Source organism: Dipodomys spectabilis, unplaced genomic scaffold, assembly GCF_019054845.1.
Source record: "Dipodomys spectabilis isolate Male_0828 unplaced genomic scaffold, ASM1905484v1 ptg000053l, whole genome shotgun sequence".
Lineage (NCBI taxonomy): Eukaryota > Metazoa > Chordata > Mammalia > Rodentia > Heteromyidae > Dipodomys > Dipodomys spectabilis.
In genome coordinates this window covers 14,438,361-14,465,258 of record NW_024870730.1, presented here as the reverse complement: position 1 = coordinate 14,465,258, position 26,898 = coordinate 14,438,361, and the positions used below count along the sequence as shown (strand labels likewise).

At 38.2% G+C, this 26,898-nt stretch overlaps 1 protein-coding gene across 1 annotated transcript in view; it reads right to left on the bottom strand.

Moving 5' to 3' along the window:
* Rars2 (arginyl-tRNA synthetase 2, mitochondrial) overlaps positions 1-26,898 on the bottom strand; it is a 43,120-nt gene that overhangs the window by 7,997 nt on the left and 8,225 nt on the right. Inside the window, exons 4-12 of the mRNA XM_042679603.1 lie at positions 26,457-26,540; positions 22,525-22,622; positions 19,609-19,664; positions 16,746-16,829; positions 11,947-12,023; positions 5,184-5,342; positions 4,287-4,393; positions 3,224-3,319; positions 719-779 (exon numbers count right to left, since the gene is read on the bottom strand). Coding sequence (XP_042535537.1) covers positions 719-779; positions 3,224-3,319; positions 4,287-4,393; positions 5,184-5,342; positions 11,947-12,023; positions 16,746-16,829; positions 19,609-19,664; positions 22,525-22,622; positions 26,457-26,540 — 822 coding nt within the window. The remainder of the gene's footprint in view (positions 1-718; positions 780-3,223; positions 3,320-4,286; positions 4,394-5,183; positions 5,343-11,946; positions 12,024-16,745; positions 16,830-19,608; positions 19,665-22,524; positions 22,623-26,456; positions 26,541-26,898) is intronic.

Here is a 26,898-nt window from a genome sequence, read left to right as displayed (position 1 = left end):
TCAAACTACAATCCTCAGATCTCAGCCTCCTGAGTACTTAAGTTTACAGGCTTGAGTCACTGGTGCCCAGCAGATACTTCACCAGTGTCATGCAGATACTTAGGACTTATAAAACAATTTTTAGGGGGCTGGGAAGGTGGCTCAGTGGTAGAGCGCTTGCCTTGCATGCCTGAGACCCTGGGTTCGATTCCTCAGCACCACATAAGCAAAAAGAAAAAAGCCGGAAGTGGCGCTGTGGCTCAAGTGGTAGAGCACTAGCCTTGAGCTGAAGAACTGAGGGACAGCGCCCAGGCCCAGAGTTCAGGCCCCACGACCGGACCCAAAAAAAAAATAATTTTTTTTTTAAACAGAAGTTGCCACTTTGCACTAAATAATGAAATCACTCGGAAGTTTGACAAAATTGTTTTCCCTCATTTTTGCAACGCTGTCTCTAATTTCTGTATCTCCTTAGTTTTTATGAGGTAGGTGTCACAACCTTTCATTCTTTTATTGCCAGTCCTGGGGCTTTATCTCAGGACCTCAGTGCTGTCTCTGAGCCTTTTTTGCTCAAGGCTAGTACTCTACCATTTGAGCCACAGCTCCACTGCATTTTTGGCAATTAATTGGAGATAAAGAGTTTCCCAGACTTTCCTGCCTAGGCAGGCTTCGAACCACAATCCTCAAATCTCAGCTCCTGAGTAGCTAGGATTATCTTTCATTCATTATAATGATTACTTACCACATAAATCATTGTATCAAAATTATATTTATCCATTCGATCTATTGCAGCTGCAAGATCTCTGAAAAATATGGGTAAAGTTATATAGATCTGAGTAATAATTACTTTAACCTGTTTAATAACAGACTTTTCTACTTCAAACTCTTCCCTACAGTTTAAGTTTGTGCTTATCTAGTCACAATATATTGTGATACAAAATTATAATTTGGAAAAGAAATTCTAAATGCTTTTGGAAAAGTGATTAAAAAAACACCCACTAAAGATAAGGTTCTAGAACAAGTAGCATTAAAAAAAAAAAAAAAACAGCTTTGGGCAAAGTACCTCATAGGCAAGTTTTATGATTAAGTCTCTATTAAAAAGAATCCTCTAAATGTCATTATTTTCCAATAGTGAAGTATCTTTTAGCCACTCTTTTATTAGTGCTATTAAGAACTTTCAAAATCTTGGGCCTCTCAAAAGCTATCTTCTAGTACATTTTCTCTCTCATCCTCCCACGTCTCTCTTCTTATTTTATTTTTTTGGCAGTACTGGGATTTGAATTCAGGCTTCATACTGAGCAAGTGCTCTAGCATTTGAGCCATTCTCCTGTATGTTAAAGTCCATAAAAGGGTAGATATAACATGTTTTGTGGCCTAATATGAAGCTTAGATAAGAATACTTCTTGATCTATATTCAGAGCAGCATGGCTGAGCCCAAATCTGAAGAGGGCCTGGAGCAGCAGAGTGTCTTCTGTTACAGTCCAGGCTAAAAGGTAAAGGACTAGTAAATTCAGACTTATTATGTTCTTTGTGTTATTAGTATCCAAGATGGAAAAAGGCTTTGATGAACTTTTTGAAAAACATGCTCTGGTCATTTGCAGGGCCCTAATACAGGGGAAAGGGGATGCCTGTCCCAAGGACTTAAAGTAATGACACAGCTGAAGAGTTAAAAACACATCTGACATATTGCCAGTTTTTTTGTCTTTGTTGGTCATGGGGCCTGAACTCTGGGCATGGGTACTGTCCCTCAGCTCTTCAGCTCAAGGCTAGTGCTCTACCACTTGAGCCACAGCGCCACTTCTGGCTTTTTCTGCTTATGTGGTGCTGAGGAATCAAACCCAGGGCCTCAGGCATGCAAAGCAAGCGCTCTACCACGGAGCCACCTTCCCAGCTCGATGCTGCCAGTTTTGAGTTAAAGACATTTGACAAAACAGTAGGTGCCAGATCCCCTGGCCTTTACAGTGTTTCTTAAAAGCAGGTGATACAATTCCCACATGAAAGATGCCTTCCGAAAGTGGAAAAAATGAGGGAGAGGGTAACCATGTTTGACAAAAAAAGGTACTCATTACTTTTCATATGTAACTGGTACTCCTCTGTACATCACCTTGACACCTGTCCTATCACCAAAGACTGGGAGTTCAAGCCAAGGGAAATCTGTACAGACCTTTAATTAAAACAATCTTGGGAGCTGGGAAGGTGGCTCAGTGGTAGAGTGCTTGCCTTGCATGCCTGAGGCCCTGGGCTCAATTCCCCAGCACCACATAAGCAAAAAGAAAAAAAGCCGGAAGTGGCGCTGTGGCTCAAGTGGTAGAGGGCTAGCCTTGAGCTGAAGAGCTGAGGGACAGCGCCCAGGCCCAGAGTTCAGGCCCCACGACCAACCCCCCCCCCAAAAAAAAAAAAAAATCTTGGATCTTTTAGTTTCCACACAGGAACTATACTTTTCAATATGTAAACATTCAACTCTTAACAGCACCTTAGTTCTTCATTTCCTTAAAAGGCTTCCTGGTCATATAAATAAACTTTCATTCTTCTGTTAAAAAATAAATAAGCTTATGCTTGAGATCCCTTAGAGCCTTTTGTCAGCAGTTCTTGGGTTTGGCTATGTTGTTTGACTGTTTTATTGTCTTTCCTTCTCCTTCCTTATTGGTTTAATCCCAGAAGTCATGTGTGGCTAATAAACCTGGTTCTTATAAACAGTGGCCACTCCTTCCCATAAAGTCAGTCATGGAGAAGGGCAAAACAATACAAGCAGTATATGTAAGATGTCATGTTCTTTATCCTAAGATTAATGAAAGACAATCATTGTGACTGTGGTATTCTTTCAGAAGTCTGACACTGAAATGCATGAAAGATGGCCTTTAATCTATTTAGATACCACTGACTCACTAGTACAGACACTTTTTTTGGGTATGTATTTCCTGCCAATACACAAGTATAAAAGTACTAAATAAGTGATTTTATACACACACACACATACCCTCATTTTAATAGTTTCTAGTACAATGTATTCTGCTGTGGATATTCAATGATGTCCAGTTATTGATGTTCAAGAAATTATAGGCAGTTTTTGAGTCATTTTTCAGACAATAAATAGAAACCCAATCCATATTTTGAAATACTGAAAGCAAGAGACGTATAGCTGGCAACCAGGAACTGGTAACAATTTTGAGGGTGAAGTGATTACCTTGCATTGATCATAGGACAAAAGACTGACATTTTACACATTCAAACATCAGAGGCTACAAACCTGGTTACATAGAGAGAAGTCCCATCACTTCGCATCACAGTGCAGATGGAAGAGGGGTCACCCTTCCCAGAGAGGTCCACTACAGCAGTTCCTTCTCTAGAAATGCAAAAGGTAACTGTGAAGCAACATAAGCTAGACCTCAAAGTCGATTATCTACTCTGGGAAATCAGAAGCCAACGTAGCAATTATCATCCAAGTAGCAATAAGCAAGTCATTCAAGCTATAACTAACATCTAACAAGAACTAGAAATAATAACTATCTATTAAAAGTGGATCTGGCCCAGTGCTGGTGGCTCACATCTGTAATCCTGGCTACTCAGGAGGATCATGTTTCAAAGCCAGCCCAGGCAGGAAAGTCCTTGATACTCTTACCTCCAATTAATCACCAGGAAACTGGAAGTGGCGCTGTGGCTCAAGTGGTAAAGCGCTTGCCTTGAGCTGAAGAGCTGATGGACAGCACTCAGGCCCAGATGTCAAGCCCCACGACCACTACCACCATCAACAACAAAAAAGTGGATCTGAATTAAATATATTAAGTAGCTTGACTTAATATCCTACAATGTGTGTAGATACATACAAAAACATCAAGACACACAATAGATAAAATTTGTCAAAACTTCTGGCAAGTAAAGAACTATTATATATATGCAAGGAAGCAGAATCCCATGGAAATTTACTAACATCTCTGCTTTAACTATGTCCTGCTATTTTCTGATTTCTGCACTTTATTCTTTCAAAGGCCAATTATATCCATTTTCATAAACTGCCTTTAATCTTTTAAAAAAACATTTAAAAAGTTTTAAGAGTAAATTCTACTTTCTTTTTCAAATTCTATTTTGTTAGTTTGTGAGATCTGAGGCAGATCTCACATTTCCTGTTTCATCTTTTTCCTGTAAGAACAGGCTTTTGCTATGGCACAAAAAGTTCTCTGAGCAGCAGAACAGTGCTATATAACAATGACTAAAAGGCTGCATGCAACATTGTTGTCTTTATTGAAAGAAGATAGCAATACCAATTTCAAAGAACACCTATAACTTTACTAAAAATAGTGACCTGATCATACATTGTTTTCTGTAGAAGTCCTTTACTGTCCAGCAACTTTAAAACTTCTTGAAATTTTTCCCGATAAAAAGATTCTCCAGAATATTCATCAAAGTATATTCCTAGGCGCTAAAAGGGTTCATAAACAAGAAAAAAATGTTGGTTACATCTCCAATTATCTTACACTATGACAAAATTAAGCATGCTTTCACACTTGGGCATACAAATGAGGAAAATAAAACTTAGATCAAGTTATTTCTTTGCTGAGACTCCTCAATGCCTCCAAGTATGCCAGTGAACTGCTGTTCAATATAAAGGACACAAGATCCATGTGGCCACTTAATTTAGGATCAAACAAAACTGAGACTGTATATCTCTTTAACTTGCTTAATTTGCTCAATTTCTCCATGCTAGAATGTAAGTTCCAAAATAACAAAGACTTTCATCTCTTTTGTTTACTACTGCATACTTCTCATTTCAAATATTCATTAAATGAATGAATGTACACCTATCATATTCAGACCTGAGGAAGTGAAAGATGAATTAGAAAAAGGAATAAAAGATGAATAAAGTGAAGAAATGATAGAAGGAAAGAAAAACAATGGCATCTGACACTGCCTCAAAATTATTTGTAGCTCAACTCATCGAAATAATCTTTTGAATTCTAATTTTCCATTCCGTGACATCTTCATTTTCCTCATTAAGTGGTTGAACAAAGGAGTTACCATTCAAGAAAGCAGTATGTAAACACAACGAATCTTGATCTATGCCACTCCTTTCATCACTCTCCCTCATCCCTCCCAACACCACCACTTCCCTAAGTCTATGCTAAAACATGAGCTAAGGAGCAGCTTTAGGAAGCAGTACTGCAGTGGAGAGCTGTACATGCCCTTCGGTGGTAAAACAGAATTTACAGTACCTTGTAAATCCGAATGTACTCTTCAATACTCAAGTCCCGAAATCTCTGCCATAGAGAAAGGGCTTGCGTGTCACCCTGTTCCAAACGCTGGAAGAACTCATGTGCTGATTTTGCTATATTTTTATCATCTGCTGCTTCTTTATTAACTTGCACATAAACCTGAAAGTATATTATATTAAGTGATGTACATAACCAGACATTGTTATCTCTACAGCAGAGAGGAAAATAGCTGGATGCCAGTGGCCCCTATCTGTAACCTTAGGTACTTGGGAAACTCGGATCTAGCTGATCAAATTTCTGAAGCCATTCTGGGCAGAAAACTCTCCAAGACTATTTTCAAAACAGCCAGCAAAGGGCTGGGAAGGTGGCTCAGTGGTGGAGTGCTTGCCTTGCATGCATGAGGCCCTGGGTTCGATTCCTCAGCAAAACATAAGCAGAAAAAGCCGGAGGTGGCACTGTGGTTCAAATGGTAGTGCTAGTCTTGAGCTGAGGAGCTGAGGAACAGCGCCCAGGCCCAGAGTTCAGGCCCCACGACTGACAAAAAAAACACTACCACAACAACAAAAAAATAGGCAGCAAAAAGCCAGTTGGAGCCACGGTATGAGTAGTAGAATGCCAGCTGAGCAGGCAAGTTGAGTTAGCATGAGGACCAAGTTCAAGTCCCAGTATTGACAAAAAAAACAAATGCAGCAGTGGTACTCACTAGACACTATGTTGAAAATGAACTATACAACTTGTAGGTAGGGACTGGAGGGAAAAACTGGAAGAGAGCAAGAGAAGGGGTGACACTATCCAAAAAGAAAGGTACTCATTATCTAACTAAATGGTAACTTCACCTAACTGTAAGCCCTCTGTACATAACCTTTATAACAACAATTAAAAATGGAAAAAATAAAGTATAATCATGAGAATTCACAGCTACAAGTGGCCTCATGACAGAGGGTAGCATTTTTCGCCATGAGTTTTTGGTGAAACATGTAGAGCCCTGTCTCCAAATGTTTATAAATGTATAAATACAAAGGATTACAAAGGCTGCAGTAACATGCACTGAGCCACATACGAAAAAAATGAATCTGTGGTATACTGGAAGAAAATGCTCCCTTTCTGATAAAGATAGTGAAAATAAAGAGCAACTTTTTCTTCCCAGCCTGTGCATGGTCCCCTAGGTTAGGAATGCTGGTTTAGACACAACTGGTATTTCTGGTTTCTCATACTGCCACTTCCTGCAACTTCTCTGAGATAGACAAGACAGCAGGGTAGCTCCATCTGGGGAAAGAAAGGCCAACAGAAGATTTAGCAACTGCTTTCATGACAGAATTTGAGATTGAGGATGGTACAGTACGAAAGGGCTTTCGGGTAGGATACTTAAGAACATGTAGCTCACACCCTTCTGGTGTTTCAGCACTATCCATCTTGTTGCTCTGTGCAGCACCCACCCAGTGACAGGTGTGAGGGGCAATGGTTTCGGAAGGACTCACTTCGAATCACCTTCTAGCCTCAAAAATATAGTTACCATAAGTGACATTATAAATATTATAGGATAATGCACAGAAATTATAGACTATAAAATGAGTTGTTAATTCATTTCCAGGTGGAAACATCAATAACAGGTTTCCTACCCCATTATACTTCCTGAAAACTATCAAAGTAATATGAAAGCAACAAAAATTAGTAAATAAGCTAGAAAAGAAGCTTTAAATTTTTATAGTAACATCAAAATACCATGGCAACATTTGAATAGGAAAAAAAAAGATTTAAAAATAATTGACAGAACTGGAGCCAGTGGCTCATGCCTGTAATCCTAGCTACTCAGGAGGCTAAGATCCCAGGCCCAGAGTTCAAGCCTCAGGACCTGCTAAATAAATGAATGAATGAATGACAGGATGCCAGGCACTGGTAGCTCATGTCTGTAACCATATTCAGGAGACCTAGATCTGAGGATCAAGATTTAAAGCCAGACTGGGCAGCAAAGTCCATGAAGATTCTTATTGCCAATTAATCACCAAAAACCAGAAATGGAGCTGTAATTACTAGCATTGAGCCAATGTTGCCCATCTGTTCCTTTGCTGATCTGCTTTGTAGCTTTTCCCGGTAATAAATCACAGCCTTGAATTCTAGGAGTCCTCCTCATTGAAACTGGAGGTTGTTTTAGGAGACCTGACACAGTTATAAAGATTTAATCTCTAAGTGGTGCGGTTAGTAACTCCAGAATACTACATAGAAAGCCAATTAAAAATAAGAAGTTGGTAATGTGTGGTAAAACAGCAAACTGAAGACTTCTTTTTTTTTTTTTTTTTTTTGGGTCCAGTAGTGGGGCCTGAACTCTGGGCCTGGGCGCTGTCCCTCAGCTCTTCAGCTCAAGGCTAGTGCTCTACCACTTGAGCCACAGCGCCACTTCCGGCTTTTTTCTTTTTGCTTATGTGGTGCTGAGGAATCGAACCCAGGGCCTCATGCATGCAAGGCAAGCGCTCTACCACTGAGCCACCTTCCCAGTCCAACTGAAGACTTCTTGTCTTCTGAATTAACTAGCCCTTGACAACTGCTTAGCAGTGCAACCTACACACATACATATATGTATATATACATATATATGTATGCATATATATTTATAATTCCGATTTTTTTTCTTGCTTTGACAGGTGCACATTTGTGTGTACAGAATTTATTATCCATCAAACAAACATAGAATGCCCTTAAATTGATGTCTCATATCTGTATTCAAAAGTTACTAATTCTTCGCAGGTCAACAGGCACTTGGTGTCTAGTACTGTAACATTTCTCATGCTGAAAAAAGTACTTTTTTGTACCTTTTAATGGGGTGATATTTTTCCTGAGCCATTAACATGTCCTCTGGTCTTGCCAGACATCTCTACTCTTGAATAATAATAATGAAACACCACAGCATTGTCCCAGAAAACAGGGGTAGGTAAGTAGGTATGTGGTTTCAGGGAACATGGCCGGATACAGGGAAGGAGAATCTCTTCGTTTGGGGAGGAGCTGGAGCATCAAAAGTTGAGGAGCTCTCAGGGTTGTGGCCATCCCTAAGGAAATGGTTCCTGGTGTGCCTACACAGAGAGGCTGGCCTCTAGACCTGAAGAACTGGGTCAGGCAAGGACCTCTACACGTAAAACAGAGCATATGCCCTTGCTCCAAAGCATCAGGTAGGCTGGGAGACCAAGCATACCAGAGACCAGTGTGGACTGAAGAACAGCACTTGTATGACTGGATGCAGTAAGGGAACAGTGTGGTTTTAGGGTGAGAATCCCTAGAAATGACTTATACTTCCAATCTCAAGTGTGATGGCGGGGCTTAGAATTACATTTAAAAGCTGTCTTGCATGTAAGGATTCTTTAGGAGCAAAATTCCTATCCTTACCAACAATGTTCTCTGAAAAAAGAAACATGACCCAACCTACAAAGAACTTGCCAGGTACCAGCGATTCCATTTGTAATCTTAGCTATTCAAGAAGTGGTGATTTGAGGATTGAGGTTTGAAATCAGCCTGGGGAGAAAAGTCAGAGAGACTCGAGCCTCCAATTAACTAGCAAAGGGCCAGACCAAAGTCTTGGCTCAAGTGGTAGAGCATCAGCCATGAGCAAGAAAGGTGATCAAGAATATGAAGCACCCAAGGCACAAGATCCAGTCCCATTATTCTTTAATACAACTTTTTATAATAATTAGTAACCCATACATATTACGACATGACTTGAATTAACTTAGTCTTCAATTACTCCTCCCAACTCAGCTAGAGTTCAGCAGTGAGAGTGATTATAGTGAAGAGTGAACACTTGTTGGCATGTTTGTGACTAAAATGACTCAGTCTCCCTCCCTTTTTCTTCGTGTGTGTGTGTGTGTTGGTACTTGGACTTGTACTCAAGATCTGATTGCTGTTCCTTAGTTTTTTTTTGTTTTTTTTTTTTTTTTGTCGGTTGTGGCTTGAACTCTGGGCCTGGGTGCTGTCCCTCAGCTCTTCAGCTCAAGGTGAGCGCTCTACCACTTGAGCCACAGCACCACTTCTGGTTTTTGAGTGGTTTATTGGAGGTAAGAGTCTCATGGACTTTCCTGCCTGGGCTGGCTTTGAACCATGATCCTCAGATCTCAGCCTCCTGAGTAGCCAGGATTACAGGCGTGAGCCACCAGTACCCGGCTTCTTCAATTACTTTCTAATGCTTAAGAAATTGTTTTGAGACTCAAACATTCTCTCTTGAGAATAGATCCTACTTGTAGGTTTTCTAGAAAACGAGAGCAAACCTCCCACCCAAAAACCTTCAAATTACTATTATAATCTTGCTTCTCTCTAAGAAGTTTAATGAGGAAGAAACACAGTTCCAGCAAAGCTTTCTGAAGAAGTTTCTCAAGTAAGAGAAAGCAGAATGTTCTAAATGTTTAACTGTTCATCAGCACAGGCCAACATTATTGCCCATCCACTAGACACCAAGCTTATAATTTCTATCACTAACACCTATCTAGTTACCTGAAATGAGGATATACTACCACATATGCCATGTCTGTCACTGGAGGGCATGCAAAGACACCTGACAACTAATAAATAAACTCAGTTGTCCACATGACTTTCAATTTTTCCTTTAGAAACTCAAGAATAGGGCTGGGAAGGTAGTACAGTGCTTGCCTTGCATTCATGAAGCCCTAGGTTCAATTCCTCAATACCACACAAGCAGAAAAAGCTGGAAGTGGCTCTGTGGCTCAAGTGGTAGAGTGCTAGCCTTGAGCTGAAGAGCTCAGGGACAGCGCCCAGGCCCAGAGTTCAGGCCCCAGGACCACCCTCCCCGCCCCACCCCCTCAAAAAAAGGAAACACAAGAGTATTAGCATTTCAGCTAAAAGCTGAAAAAAGGGAAAGGACAAAAATCCTCATTTCATTAGAAGTTGTGGATTAAAATAATTTGCAGTGGATTTCATTTCAAAATGGACCTTCAAAAAATACCATAAGGCTATAAAAATCTGGAGGTGTTTTTATGTAATCTTAATAGAGGAAGGACAAGAGCATGTTGATAGCCCTAATGGTTTCTGTCATTCCCATCAGCATGGTGGGTGGGTCCCACTTGCTTTCTTCTGTCTGTAAATGTAGTGCTCAACATCGCACATTGAGGCTCAAGAACACTGGCTTCAGTTATTCAGAAAAGTATACCTGTCTTTTCCTTAATGTTTCCACCAACCTTTAACACAGATGTCAATCTCCCACTATTCTCATGAATCTCAGGAAGGGGAATGCATTGAAGTGCACAGAAAGAAACATATGCATAGTTTTCTGTGCAGCTGAGAATAGGTTTTAGTATAATATTTAAAATGTTATAGAAACAAAGCTTTACTGCTTGCCAGATTAAAGAGTTTATTTGAGTCAGCATAGAAGAAATGTTAACAGAATAATTTTCATGGCAAACTGTACTGCAAATCAATGGTACTAGGTCTGCAAGCAGGTATTTTTATCTTCTGGGCCACATCATATTCTCTCATAGATCTGATGAAACCCTTGCTAAGCTTGTGGTAAAAATATTTGCTATTATTCAAAGTATAAAAACGTAATACATGGGCTGGGAATGTGGCTTAGTGGTAGAGTGCTTGCCTAGCATGCATGAATCCCTAGTTTAACTTCCTCAGTACCACACAGACAGAAAAAGCCAGAAGTGGTGCTGTGGCTCAAGTGGTAGAGTGCCAGCCCTAAGCAAAAGCAGCTCCGGGACAGTGCTTAGGCCCTGAGTTCAAGCCCCAGGACCGGCAAAAACAAAAAACAAAAAAACCAAACCAAACCAAACAACAACAAAAAGACATAATACAGAAAAATTTCCAGGTACTAAGAGGTACTAAAGTTCTTATTTTTTATTAATCTCTTGTCCATCAATAAAACTCTTAAAAAGATAACTTTCAGTGAACATACATAAAATACAAGCATCAAAGTGCAGTGCAGAGATAAACTCAGGAGAAAATGACAAACCTCTAAAGGCCTTTAAGAACTGGAATTTGTTTTTAAAATAATTGCAAAGTTAGAGGCAAGAAAAAAAATCACATTAAAAAGGAAATGATAAAGTGTTCTTTTTGGCTTTGGCAGAACTGGTATGGGATTATTTTGACAACACTCTTTCTCATGCACAGGAAGGACATTCAAGTGTGAAGCCCTGTGTGTCACCATTATGTCCAACACTGTCTCCTTTGTAAGGCCCACATATAGCAGAGATACTCACTACAGAGTACTTGGCTAAGAAGAGCTTTATTACGCTTTATTACTGAACTACAGGTACAGCTGAAGATAGAAAAATAAACTATCCAAAGAACTCTATCAAGAACAGAAAGGAGTTCACACTATGCAAAAGCTGGGAAGATGAGCTAAATGACATAATGGAAAAAACAAAATCACATAGAAATTGGAACAGAAGCACATGTTGTTTTCCCTAATACAAGAAAAAGAAGAAAGAGCAAGAAAGTATATAGTCATGTTTTTTGTCTAAATGGGGCCATGAAGAAAGCTGTAGTTATAGCAACTGATAGAAATTTCTCTCGTGTCCAATTTATTCTAAGAAAACTCTCTGTGAGAAAGTAACTGCCTCTAGTCAACCAAAATTGCAATGAAAGAAACACTTGGAAATGAACTCTTTAGTAATATAGAAACATTTTCAACTATGTTTTGGAAAAATGATCCATTAAACTTTGGTTCCATGTTTTAATCTACATTTAAAAATTGTTACTAAGTTACATAGTATTCTGAAGAAAATGTTGAACATCCTTCCAATATCATTTCTTGCCAACTCACCTCAAAGAGATGCTGTAAAGGATTGGACTGGAGTTTCTCTTCATAGCCAAATAGTTTGAAGCCTGTTCCCAGAAGACCTACCATGACAATCCATATATAAAAAATTATATAGTAGAATAGATTAACCTACATAAAGATCAATCTCTATTAATTATATAGCATTATAGAATAATGCTAACATTTTTTTTCACCCTTGGTAAAGATGTAAACTTTAAGAAGTATTTTTTGTATTGAACACAAGGATATACTGAATTACATATTTCATACTGCAAATTTATAGATTACTGAAATCACAACCACATTCAGTTTGATGAGACTGTGAACTCATCAAAGGCAGGGGCCAGGACTGTTTCATCTCTAGTAACTGCCCAACACCATCCAAGTTGATAGTAAGAAAACAAACACTGATTAAAAGCTCTTCTGTGAGGCAACAGGAATTAGTGAAAATAAACTACTAGGATTTCACACTTCCTTTAAACTTATAGGTGTTAAAATAAAACATTTAGGTATACTTATTGTTAGAATATTAATTCTTAAACAAATAATAGGAAAAAGATCTTGATTAATTCTCTCATTCAAAGTAGCCAATTGACAGAATTCTTCTATTCAGACATAAATTTACTCTCCTTTGGATATATGTCCAATAGTGGTATGATGAGATCATAGGGAAGATCTATTTTAGGCCTTTGAGGACTCTCCATATTGTTCTCCAAAGAGGCTGTACTCCTTTACATTCCCACTAACAGTGAATTTTCAATCTTTGATAAAGTCAGAGATAATATTAATTTAAGCCTTTAGAAAGTACTAAATGAGGGCTGGAGCCAGAGCTCTGTGGTAAGAACACCTGCCTTGCAAGCATGAAGCTCTGCATTCAAATCCTGATATTGCAAAACAAAAACAAAAACAAAAACAACCATGATAAGTGAGTTCTACATTAAAAAAGTACTATATAAAAAAGTACTATAAAAAAAGTACTGTAAGTGGCGCTGTGGCTCAAGTGGTAGAGTGTTAGCCTTGAGCTGAAGAGCTAAGGCACAGCGCCCAGGCCGAGTTCAGGCCCCATGACTGACAAAAAAAAAAAAAAGTACTAAATGAGGTTTGTAAACTAGGATTAGAAATTCCTAGGATAAAACTGTGAATATTTTTATTAAAAACTCAAGAAATTTATACTGAGAACTTAAAAAATTTATATTAAGAACTTAAGAAATTAAAAATCAAAAAACAATTCTATCAAAAATAAGCAAACTGAACACATAGTTCTTGAAAAAAAGAATTACAAATGGCTAAGATATATGAAAAAGTATTCAACATTCCTTAGTCATAAAGGAAAGGCAAACCAAAATCACACTGAAGTTCTATCTCATTCTAGTTAGATTTGTAGCCATCAAAGAAAACAAAACACAACAAATGTTGGTGAGGATGTGAGGCAAGAGGATCTCTAATTTACTGTTAGTGGGAATGTAAAGTAGTGCAGCCTCTTTGGAGAACAATATGGAGATCCCTCAAAGGCCTAAAATAGATCTTCCCTATGACCTCATCATACCACTATTGGATATATATCCAAAGGAGAGTAAATTAATATAGCAGAAAGACACCCTCATATTCATGTATATTGCAACAATCTCTCTATATATTCATCTATATTGCAATTAGATCAAGAGAGGTGTCCAAGACCAGATTGACAAAGAAATTGTACTATGTGCAGTGTACACACACACACACACACACACACACACACACACACACACACACACACACACACACACACACAATTGCATAGCCATAAGAAAATGAAATCATGTCATGTGCAAGAACATGGACACAATTGAGGACATCTTGAGTGAGACAAGTCAAATGCAAAAAAATATTGTATATTTTCACTTATATGTGGAAGCTAGGCCTAAAAGACTTGTGTACTCATTGACAGGTATTTAAGTATAAATATTCATATATACTATTACTTAGAGGTTAAATACAGAACACGAATCAAGCTTAGAGACTACTCAGAAGATGGGGGAAAGGAAAAATAAAGAGAATCATTAACTATGTAACACATCATAGGTATATATGAGAGCAGCACAGAGAAACTCAACAAACGCTGATGATCAATGGAGGATGAAAGGGAAGAGAAATGACTGGGCAGGTGGGACTAGCAAAAGTGGGGAGGTGGGGGAGGATAAAGACTGAATACTTCTGAAATAGACTTTTCAAACTATGAAAATGAAACAAGGACACCTGCTGGAAACACTATGTCCTAGAAAGAGGGGTGCAGGGAATCTGATAATGGGGGTCAATTCTAATCAGAATACAGCTTTACCATCTAAGATTAAATAATGAAATTCCCACCCTGTATAACTGATGTTAAGTCAATAAAAATTTATAAATATACTAAATGAACTATGGAAACTAGTATTGGAAATTCTTAATACAGACTATACTATTTATATTGAGACTTTACTAAAAGATTATCATAATTTCAGTTTAAAAAGATATATACAGCCTGGACCAAAAGCAGTAATTAAGCAGCTTTACTATTAGGAAAAACTAATGTTTCTGTGACTATGTTAGTTACCAAACTTCAGATCCAAAGACCTTCACGATACTCAAAGTGGAACATGGGTACACACAATACTTTGGAGCTTAGATATCAAGAGAGACAACTAAAGCTCTGATTGCTTTAAAGCAAAACCAAATGTGATTATGACTCAGGGTCCTGGGAGCAGGATATATGTAAAGATGCCCAATGTGTTTTAAAAAAAACAGAAATGGGAAAAGGAAATGCTATTCCATTTAACAATCTAATACATGTTCAAAAACTAATTTTGTACTTAGGACCCATCTGCCAACTTTCACACGAGGATGGCCAAAAAACAGCAAAATTACAATTCTTCATAATGATTATTATAATGGAAATGCTGACAGATCATTAACCAAAGTAGTACTTTAGAGAAAAACCACTATCATAAACCCTGAGGTTAAAATTCAATGAAAAGCATAATTGCATATTTGCTAAGGCTTGTAAAATGTCTAAGTTAGTGAAACTAATACAAAGTGGACACCATCTATTAAGTCTGACTAGTGCTCAGAGCTTTGACTATCAGTTTCTGAGAACTGCCACTGAATTTTCAACATACAGGGCATGTTTTCTGACTCTTTTTCAGTGAACAGTAACAGTACTGGTAACAGGTCCAAGTTCTAATCATTTGGGGGTCTGAAAAAGATTTTTATAAGCTAAAAAGGAAAACATTCATAAGGAGGACATGCTAAATCTCTTCTTCAAATCAACTTTTGGAACCTGTCATTTCACCACACTCGCTAAAGAACATGAAAGATCAGAGAACTTCAGAGCTGGCAATGTGTACTACATACTTTTGTGTACATTCTAAAATATTATCTAGATCTCTTTAGGATTAGCTAATCCTAATCCTCAGGCCAGAATCTCTCACTCTGAGTGCCTCTTATATGCTGGGTATTGTGGATACAAAAAGAACTAGGAAAGGTCACATGAGAAGCTGGGCAAGCATGTGTCTGTGTGTCAGAGAATGCTATGTTTATAGATTGGCACTACAAATGCATCTTTTTTTCTTTTTGGTTGGTCGTGGGGTCTAGGCACTGTCCCTCAGCTTTTCAGCTCAAGGCTAGTACTCTACCATTTGAGCCATAGCACCACTACCAGCATTTTCTGCTTATGAGGAATAGAACCCAGGGCCTCATGCATGCAAGGCAAGCACTCTATCACTGAGCTACCTATCCAACCCTAGGAATTCATCTTAAAACCATCAAGAGTTGGTGTTGGGCCTGGTGCCAAGGGATCATCCCTGTGACCCTCATTACTCAGGATGCAGAGATCTGATGATATGGTTGGAAGCTAGTCCCACAAGCCCTGAGTTCAAGCCCCAGTACCAATATACACATGCACACACAAGTTTGTTTCATATGTCACCAGATTTTCACTACTATAACAACTCTGCTCTCTGACATCTCCACGACCAATTTACGTGAGCTAAAATGTTGAGGAAACATCTGAAATAATCTGTGCTACTCGAAAGTCTGATGCTTGGGCCTCATTCTTTGCCTGCGACCCTTACCCTTACTACTGCAGAGTTCAAAGGGAAGCCAAAGTATCATATTTCATTTTTCTCTGGGCCAATCTCATTTCACGTAGGATGGCCTAGGGAAGCTAGACCTCCCTACATTTAAACATGGCAAGGCTGTGGCTGAGAAGTGTATGTACATCTAATCTCTCCTCTGTATTCTTGCTCCTACATTTAACCAATATATATGTTACTTTTCTTTTTTATAAATTAAAAAAAAATTTTTTGGGGGTCTGGTCGTGGGGCCTGAATTCTGGGCCTGGACGCTGTCCCTCAGCAATTCAGCTCAAGGCTAGCACTCTACCACTTGAGCCACAGCGCCACTTCTGGCTTTTTACTTTTTGCTTATGTGGTGCTGAGGAATCGAACCCAGGGACTCGAGCATGCAAGGCAAGCGCTCTACCACTGAGCCACCTTCCCAGCCCATGTTACTTTTCTTAAAACCACAAAAAAAATATTTCTCAGGCCTTGTTCTAAACATGAGACATTTAAATAAAGTAAGATTGTGGGCTGGCAATGTAGCTCAATAGCAGAGTGTGTGCTGTCTTTACTCGAGGTTCCAGTTTGATCTTCAGTACCACGAGAAAAACAGGCAGGGCACAGTACTTTGTAAATATTCTTTTCAGATGATCAAGTTACATCACCTTAAAAAAAAATTAAACCTTGAGATGAAGTGAAAAAAAAAAAAGCCTCAAACATACTTACCAAACTGCATGCCCCAGTCTCCAAGGTAATTTATTCTTGTTACTCGATGTCCTAAAGCTTCTTTAAGATTTGCTATAAAATTTCCTAGTAATCAATAAAACATTGATTTTGTTAGTTACTTTGCCTTACGTAAAACCTACTCCTTCTGTGGTATCAAGGTTAATATAGAAAATTCTTTTCTTTTTTTTTTGTCAGTCATAGGGCCTGAACTCTGGGCCTGGGCACTGTCCCTCAGCGCTTCAGCTCAAGGCTAGCGCTCTACCATTTGAGCTACAGAGCCACTTCTGGCCTTTTCTGCTTATGTGGTGCTGAGGAATTGAACCCAGGGCCTCATGAATGCAAGGCAATCACTCTACCACTGAGCTACCTTTCCAGCTCCAAGAAAATTATTTTCATAAAATTTACCAACTTAATTTTTTTGTTTTTACTAAAAATTCATTATTGTGTTTTCCTTTGTCTCATAGAAAGGAGGAAGTTATTCCAAATAACTCATTCACAAGAACAGAATTTTCATCATTACTAAAGGGAGTTGGGAACACGTTAGGATAACTGCTATTCCTAGTTAATTCCAAGGACAGGAAATAACAGAATCATATTGATTAACAAGAAAGATAATGACTTGGCTATACCCTAAGAAACTGAGTCACACTATTCTAAGTAACTTACACAATCTCCTTTCAATCACTAATGACTTTCTTCCCGATGGCTGCCCCTCAAATGCACATAGAGGTCCAAGGTCATCACCTTGATATTTTGTTGATACAGCTCTGATATTCAGCATCTGCTCTCTTCCATAGTGCAAAGGCTAGAAGTCTTGTGGTTAGGGTCCAGAAGTTTTCCAGGTTTGGGCAGTCAAATGCATTTTTTTGAAGATTTGGAAGGGGAGTTACTTTGAGAGTTTTTGTTTGGTCCACCTGTCTTGCTAGTACTACTCAAAGAGGTTCTACTTATTTCAGGCCTCTTCCAGAAGACAAGACACAAACAGAGGCAGTTTCCAGATTGTGGGTATTGTAGCTTAGGCCTAGAATGTGATGAGAATGACAGCAAAGAGCCAGAAGCTCCCTTCACAACCGAGTTCTAGGGTTCAGTTTTAAGATTTTTTTGTAATGCCAGATTAACTCAAACCTTCTTTGTAACAAAGTTGTTAGGACAGCTGTTGGGATATCATCCTTTCCTGCTTTAAAGAGGAATGGCTTTATTTTCTTCAAATAAATATCACCAACACATAGGTGGACTTACTATAGCTACTTTCTTTGACATCTTCCCTGTTTGTAGTCCATATAAGTTTCAGCAACACGAACTACTTCTTCAATTGTTACTCATCTTGTATAACTTTTTCTTTTTTCTTTTTTTTTGGGGGGGGGGTCTGGTTGTGGGGCCTGAACACTGTCCCTCAGCTCTTCAGCTCAAGGCAAGTGCTCTACCATTTAAGTCACAGCGCCACTTCCGGCTTTTTTTTTTTTGCTTATGTGGTGCTGAGGAATCGAACCCAGGGCCTCGAGCATGCAAGGCAAGCGCTCTACCACTGAGCCACCTTCCCAGCCCTTGTATAACTTTTTCTTAGTACCTTATTTCCTCACAGATCCAATTAAATGTTGGACTCTAGTCTTTGGAATTAGTTAGCTACTGGCTACAGTACCTACTAGCCATGTGATCTTAGAAAAGTTAATTGCAATGTCTGAACTTCATTCATAAGACAGTTAACCAGAGCAATAAATACTCTCTTCTTGGCCCAATATTTTCCTTAACAAATGTAAAAACCACTTTATCATGCCATACCCACCCCCTTACACATTCCTTTGCTTTTGACTTGTGTAATTTTTGTTATATATTTTTCTTTTTTTTTATTGTGAAAATACTATATAGAGGGGTTACAATTACACGGACAAGATAATGAGTACATATCTCATCAAACATTGATATATTTCTTTTATGTTTTTTCTTTAAGCCTTTTCACTTCTTCTCATAAAATAATGCTCAAGAACTCTGAGACAAAGACAACTATTTCAATAATCTATGCCAGAGTACTAATCTGTCCAGTTTTAAATATACTCAACTAAGGGTTAAATGACTTCTTCTTGAGCATGCAATACACAGATTTCTACCTACATTGAAAGCCAGATTAGAGGAGACAAACTCCAAAGTCTTTTCCAATGCTAATTATACAATTATAACTTGAGTTTTAAATGTTTGAAATACATAAGCATTTATATACAGAAGCATTAAAGCTATAAAGTACTATAGTATCCCTCTTTTTCAGAACAGTCCAGTTTTGAAATAGTTCTTGATGAAATTTGCTTTTCTAAAACAAAATATAGGGACTGGGAATGTGGCTTAGTGGTAGAGTGCTCGTCTAGCATGCACAAAGCCCTAGCCTGGATTCCTCAGTACCACATACACAGAAAAAGCCAGAAGTGCAGCCCTGACTCAAGTGGTAGAATGCTAGCCTTGAGCAAAAGAAGCTCAGGGACAGTGCCTGGGCCCTGAGTTCAAGCCCCAGGACTGGCAAAAAATAAATAAATAAAACAAAATATATTATATAAACAAAAAAAATCTAGAAGGCTACTATTCCCACATAACTTTTCATTTTTGTTTCTCAGTTCTTCATGTGTTTTCAGAAAATTAAAAATTATAACACATATACCAGTTAAAACAGATTTCTGAGTTAATCTTTTGCTTTTGAAATGTTTTAATTTCTAAACCACTTTTCTCATTTTATGCAATATTTAGTTAATGCTAGATTCAAATCAATTGAAACTTTTTTTGTTTTTCTTCTGGTCTTTAAACATTAAATTGTTAAACTGTAGTACAACATATTTTCCCAAAGGCATGCTTAGCATTTTCTATGAAAACAAACACTTACCTATGATAGTGGAACGCAAATGTCCAACATGAAATTTTTTGGCAACATTAGGTGAGCTGCAAAAAAAATTTGTAAGACTTTTTTTAAAGTTCTAAAACAGAGTTCTAGGAATGGATTAGGTCAAACCTCCACAGGCTGACATACTAGGAACCTTTGATAATTTAGAGCAAAAGTAAGTTAAAGATTTCAAATTTAAAGACAAATTAGAATTAAGAGAGAATTGATCCTGTGATTTATGGTGAGTACCATAAACAGAAGTGGCACACTTTTGAAGCAAATATTTTTAAGTATGATTAAAAGGATGAATAAGCTGGGCACTAGTAGCTCATGCTTATACTTCTAGCTGTTTGGGAGGTTAAGACTTTGGGAATCTCAGCTCAAGTTCAGAAAAAAGTTCAAGTCCATCAGACTCCTTTGCAATAAAACTCTGGGCACGGTGGTGGTGCATGCCTGTTAGCTATCAGGAAGCCTAACACAGGTAAATTGTGCTCAGCACATGCCCAGCTCAAGCCCAGCCAAAAATCTAGACCTATCTCAAAAAATAAGGAGCAAAAAAAATCAAGGTACTTGTAGATTTTGAACTGTACAGAAAAGAATGCCTTAGCAAAAAGAGCAACAGTAATTAGTTTCAATTCTTATAGCAAATCCATGATGGATAGCAAACTATCCCAGCCCTTTACTGCAGATCTGACTAAACACATAATAATTCACACTCTTTATCAGGGAGGCACTAAAAATTAGCTACAACAGACTTTTGGAATCTGCAGGTATATGGTTCCAAGGAGAGCACTGAGGAAAAAACCTTGAATGCCTAGGATACAGACTTTAATCACAACTGAGACTGGGACTAAGAGCTTCTCTGCATCAATTCAGCTGAGTGTTCAAAACAGCATGCGATAAATCTGGTGTCACAGGCCTGTAATTCCAGATACTTGGAAGGCAGAGACAGGAGAAATGGGAATTCTCAGCTGCCACAGGGACACCTTGCTTCCAAACAGACAGATGAGGTGGTATACACCTATAATGACAGCCACTTAAAAGAGGCAGAGGCAGGAGGATCACTGTCAGAGATCAGTGGGAACAAAAAGTATAGGACTCAATCTCATAAAAACAATGAACAAAAAGGGGTATGTGTGGCTCAAGTGACAGATGCTTGTTTAAGTGCAAAGCTCTGAGTTCAAGCCCCAGTACCACAAGAAAAAAAAAAAGCAGTCTACTCTTGAACCTGGAGAGACTTTGCTACTTACTTTGTTTAGCAGAATGTGACCTGCTTTTAAGATTGGATGTTTTCACTCTATCTTAGAGCCCTGAGCACCTTTGTAGAGAGGTCTTGCTCCATTGCATTGGATACATGTGGACAGGGAAAGATGCCTGGCCAGATAGGCCAATAGGCTGCCTTAGATTTAGATTTTTTTTTTTTTGGGTCCGGTCGTGGGGCCTGAACTCTGGGCCCGGGCTCTTCAGCTCAAGGCTAGCACTCTACCACTTGAGCCACAGCGCCACTTTCGGCTTTTTTTCTCTTTTTGCTTACAGGGTGCTGAGGAATCAAACCCAGGGCCTTGAGCATGCAAAGCAAGCGCTCTACCACTGAGCCACCTTCCCAGCCCTAGATTTAGATTTCTAACTTAATAAAGCCTTCAGATGAAGAAAGTTATATAAGAGACTACAGGCAAGTAAGAATCATTGAGTTAAGGCCAACCAACAACCATTTCCTGCCAAGTTTCTGTATATTGAAGTGGTTGTTGTTTTTAAAGCAGGACTTAATGAATTTTCTCTTAAGACATATAGGAATTATTTTAATAGATTTTTGGGTATTCACTCTTCTCAGATACTTAATTCAACTCTTTTACTTTATTAAAAAACTGCTTAAAACTTTTAAGCTATTTTTTCTCTTATCGTTAAAAACATACCACAAACACAACAAGGCTTCGTTACATGGTAATCGGATTATGTTTCTAACAATCAGGACTACAGACATGGCCTAGTCTTGCAAACTTAAGGATCTGTCTAGCAAATATAAGAACCAGAGTTCAAACTCCAACATTGCCCAGAAAAAAGAAAAGAATGGTTAAGTAATTAAGAAATATTGTTTTGATTAAAAACAATAGATTACTGGAAATTAGTGTTTTGGTTCCAAAAATCTTTATTCTTTTAAATAAATATTGAGGAACCCAAAGAAATTTTGTTCATGAGTAATGTATGACAATATTTACTGCATCAGACATTAAAGTTGGAAAGTGTAAAATATTTATTCATAAGGCCTCTCAGAATAATCAAAACTGTGACTCATTATTCCTGCTGAATGAATACTATTCCTTTGTGCACTTGAGAAGTTGTAATTCATCATTTAATGATAGCAGATATGTACTACCTGCCGTGTGAGTTTCATGCAAGTTACTTGAGTTAGCTCATCTAATAACTCACAGATATTCTGTTTGGAAAGTGATGGAAAATTTCATTTTTCAATATTAAGATAAAATTAACTTAAACCTAGCTAATTAAAATGGTAAATTAGAGCTTAAATTCTGTTCTATCCCAAAGGTCTTGTTACACACTCTTATAAGAAGTTTTACAATTTGAAAGCTTGATCCTATGGATACATGAGCAAATTATGGGATTACAAAAGTACTAAGACATTTACTCAAATATAACTTCATTTAAAAATAGTATGATAATAAACATATTACTATGCCATACAATGCAAGTTTGCTAAAATGAATTTTAAAAAGTGAGTGTTCCTTAATTTAAAAAGAATAAACATAATCACTAGTGAGTTTAATATCTAAAACATTATATTTTTAATCATGTTCATGATTTAATGATCATTCACTATGATTTTAAGGACATATCATTGGTTTCCAACTGCATCCCTAATCAATTGGACTCATCAAGTATGTAAGACAGGTAGGCACCCACCTGAAGTCAACTACTATATTCCTCTGGGGAAGACCAGCAAAAAGTTCACTTTTTAATCCATATTTTGAGCCATCTTTGATTACTTGTTGCAGCACAGCCTGAAAAATAAAAGTAGAAATGAATGGTGCAAAAGCCTTGTTTTCTTTTTTCTTGTCGGTCGTGGGGCTTGAACTCTGGGCCTGGGCGCTGTCCCTCAGCTCTTCAGCTCAAGGCAAGCTCTCTACCACTTGAGCTACAGCGCCACTTCCGGTTTTCTGGTGGTTTATTGGAGATAGGAGTCTCACGGTCTCTCCTGCCCGGGCTGGCTTTGAACCTCGATCCTCAGATCTCAGCCTCCTGAGTAGCGAGGACTACAGGCGTGAGCCACCAGCGCCAGGCAAGCCTTGTTTTCTTAATTACTTTGTTACTGAGAACTAAATGCTGTTAATTGGCTCATTGCACTAATCTCCCTTGTAGCCCAGCAGAACAGTCCTAACATGAGGTGACACTGATGCTCTACCTGTTTATAAGGCCTATTCATCCCTCCAGATGAGGAAACAGGAGCCAGGAGCTTTGATAGATTAAGCAACTACCTGAAGTTCCACAGTAAAGAGTAATGACAAAGCCAGAATCAGCACTTAATATTTATTGAGTGTACATTGTATTGCAAGGACTGTGCTAGGTATTTAGTTCACATAGCAGCCTTGGAAATACTACTTTTGTACACAGGGAAAGAAAAGTACAGAAAAGGTTAAGTAACTTCCCCCTCCCCTGCAAAAAAAAAAAAAAAAAAATGACATTGCTATTAAGTCACGTAGTGAAAACTTCCCCTAGCTCTCAGTGATTATGTTAATGAATTTCTGCTTACATGTTGTTTTTATGATACTATAGATCACAAATAATGGTAGAAAATGAATAACATAAAAATTAAATGCCTATTGGCTCTACAAGTGAAAAAGAAATCTCAAACTTTCAAAAACATATTCTAAGCAAATTTTCAGTTAGTAACAGAACTGTTATATAATATACATATTCATATTTTTATTACTGGTAATGAGTTTCTCAAAATGGTTCTGTTTTAAAACTACTTTGAAACTTTTTATCTATTCTAAATTTGGTTTCGTTTCACTAAGGATATTTTGAGTCCATGATAATGAAGAATTTTAGTATCAGAGAATTGGTTAAGATGATCCCTAAATGGAACAGCAGAAAAGACAAGAGCAAGTAGTAAACAATACATAACAATCAGAATTTAAGAAGCTGAACAATGAAATGTCGGTGAAGGAGGATTGTGAGCTTCAGGTTAATGAGGGCTACATATAATGAGTTCCAGGCCAGCCGGGAATACATACTAAGACCTCAAACAACTGAGAAAAGTGGGTGAAGCAGGAGTAGGAGAAGGAAGCATCTTGATGTTAGAACCAGGTTAAGTTAAACAAATAGAATATTAATTAGACCAAAGAAAAATGAAATTTAACTGAGACAAACAAGTCTTAGGTAACCTGAGAAACATCGATACAGACCCTAGGAATGGGACAAACTGTGGCCTGGAATTTACTGAAATCTGTGAAGTGAGTAAGAATAAGGACAAACTTAAAAGGCAGAATTTCCTTGTAGAAACTCCAAGTTAGTAATTAAAGGGAAATTCCAGAAATAGAGGTTTGAAGTAAATTAGTAAGTTAAATACCAGGTTACTGGAATTTGGTAGGTAATAGTGAAACTCAGAAAGAGCCAGTTTGATTTTGAGGTGTGATAAGGAAGAAATCTGAAATGTGCTTTTTGCTCTGAGGACTTACTACTTTGTATATAGAGATTGTAATTGCTATTTTACTAACTTGCTTCTTTGATGGAAAGATTTAGGATAAGAACTTTGCCTTGTGACAATATGGCCTTGGTAATTGAAATGACTGGAATTGTAATCACCATTTTGTGATTCATGGAAACTACACATAACTGAATTGTAAGGTCCGCTCCTGGATGGTGAGCAGACTCCACCCTCCTCGCAGCAAAGTCTCCACCCAGTACCTGCGTTACCTAGGCAACTGGGACACCTGGAAGAGGTCACATCTGCATCCGCTGAGGTCACATCTGAATTTGATGTGGCCACACCTTTCTCCGCCCATACCCTACATAAGGCCTAGCCCAGGCCCAGACTCTCTCTCTTTCTCTCTCTGTTCGTTTCTAGCTCTTGCTCTTGCTCTTCTTTTCTAGCTCTGTCTGCTCTCTCTCTGCTCTAGCTCTTTCCTCTCTCTTTCCCAGCCACGTGGAGTGCCAACCTTGCCTGGTCCCAGCAGGTCTACTGAATAAACCTACCCCTTACCTGAATACCACGTGAGTGCTACTGTTCTTACCCCTCTCTCTGCTCTTTTCTAGCTCTTTCCTCTCTTTCCCAGCTCTCTCTCATTCCCAGGCCTTTCTCAGCCACGTGGAGTGCCAACCTTGCCTGGTCCCAGTAGGTCTACTGAATAAACCTCCCCCTTACCTGAATACCACGTGCGTGCTGGTGCAGTTTTTACTCGGCTACCTCTTTTTAAAAACCTAACATGAATGAACAGCAGATCTGCTCAGTGTCACAGGAAAAATATATCAAAGGGAAGTATGAATGCCTCTGTGCTATATGTTATCATTTTGTTGTACTACGTTAAAATACTAATAATTCTGATTACTCAAAACTTAAAAATTTTCTACATGTGGCTCCATTATTTTCAAGCCTTACATAGTGGTTATTTGAGTCTAATGAATTTTTCAGATCACATCAAGAAACAAATTGAACATTCCTAAGGAACTTGTTACTGATTTTCTGCTTTAATGTAAAGCAGATTCAGATCTTCAAAGCTGCAATAGAGAATTTCCATTGAGCACAATTAGCTGCACTTGAAAGCCCTCACTCTTGTGCCTTCATTGAGGGTGGTGGTACCAGGGTTAGAACTCAAAGCTCAATACTTGCTAATCAGGTATGCCATCAAGTGAGCCAGATCCTTCTAGCTTCTTTGTTTTTTGAAGAGGATCCCTTGTTTTTGCCTGGGACTGGCCCCTGACTGTGATCCTCCTACCTATGGCTCCTTCATAGCTTAGATTAAAATGAACACCATTAAGCCCGGCTTGTTAGTTGAGAGATAGACCTCAATAATTTTTTGCCCAGGCTGGCCTGGAAGATGACCATCTCATCTTCATTAGCTGCAATTACAGGAGTGAACCACTATGCCTGTAATTTTTTTCTTTTTGAGAGTATTGCTATGTATGCAAACCTTCTTCTGGAGTGCTGGGATTATAGCAATGCAGTACCACATTCAGACATGGAAATATCTTTGATAAGCAATCTAGTAGACATCTATAAGCCAGAGAAAATCCTCTAAGTTTGTTAACTATAATAAATTATAAAAACTCATAGCCATTAAAATATTAAGTTGGTCACTAGTGACTTACACCTGTAATTGTAGCTACTTGGGAGGCCAAGAACAGAAGGATTGTGGTTTGAATCTAACCTGGGCAGAAAAGTTTTAGAGCTGGGTATCTCAATAGAGACTATTCATGAAACAAAGTTATCTAGCATCTACCACATGCCAGGCCCTAAAAACTAAAAGTTCATCAGTAAGAAAGACATGGTATGAATGGGAATTAGAATTGAAAAAGTGGCATTAATCAAATAAAATGCTAACTATAATTTGTTCTATACAACAGGTAAACAATACTGTGAAAACTACAAATGAAAAGATAAAAACACTACTGCCAAGGAAGGTCCTAAATATATGCAACACTCTACATTCAATCCCAGCATCACACATGCACATATATAATCAAGGGAAAAAAAATATAATGGTTAAGTAGCTATTAACTTGGAGCAGTACTCTAGTACAGGGCACAGTATGGAAACTGATTTTTCAGGCTGGAGGAAGATCAGTGTGGCTAAAGTAGAGTGAAAGCACAATGGTCAGATAATAACTATCTCTTACCTTTGTTAACAGTTCTCGGTTTATTTTAAAATTTACTGTCCTTGGACCAGTGCTGATTTCACTCACCACTGTATCACACTTAAGCTGAAAAGACAATAAATGACATAAAATAGGTATGTTTTATTACAGCTGGATCTTGACTTTGGCCAGTTTCTTCAGTTTCTACATTGGACTTGGAAAAACATTTTCTCCTGACTGCAATTTTGTATTCAATCTTTCCTCTACCTTTTCTTCACCTCAAATTCTCCATCTATCACAAAGCGATACTGTATCTCATTCATCTTTAGGAAAAGTCCAGAAAATGACATTCTGTCAGTGCCTCTGCTAAAAACTTTTGCACCAAGACACAGGAAGTAATTTATATTTTATTTACTAACCCAATAGATATTCAACTCCTTAATAAACCTATGAAGCTAATGATACCTGTCATCACTGAAGAGCC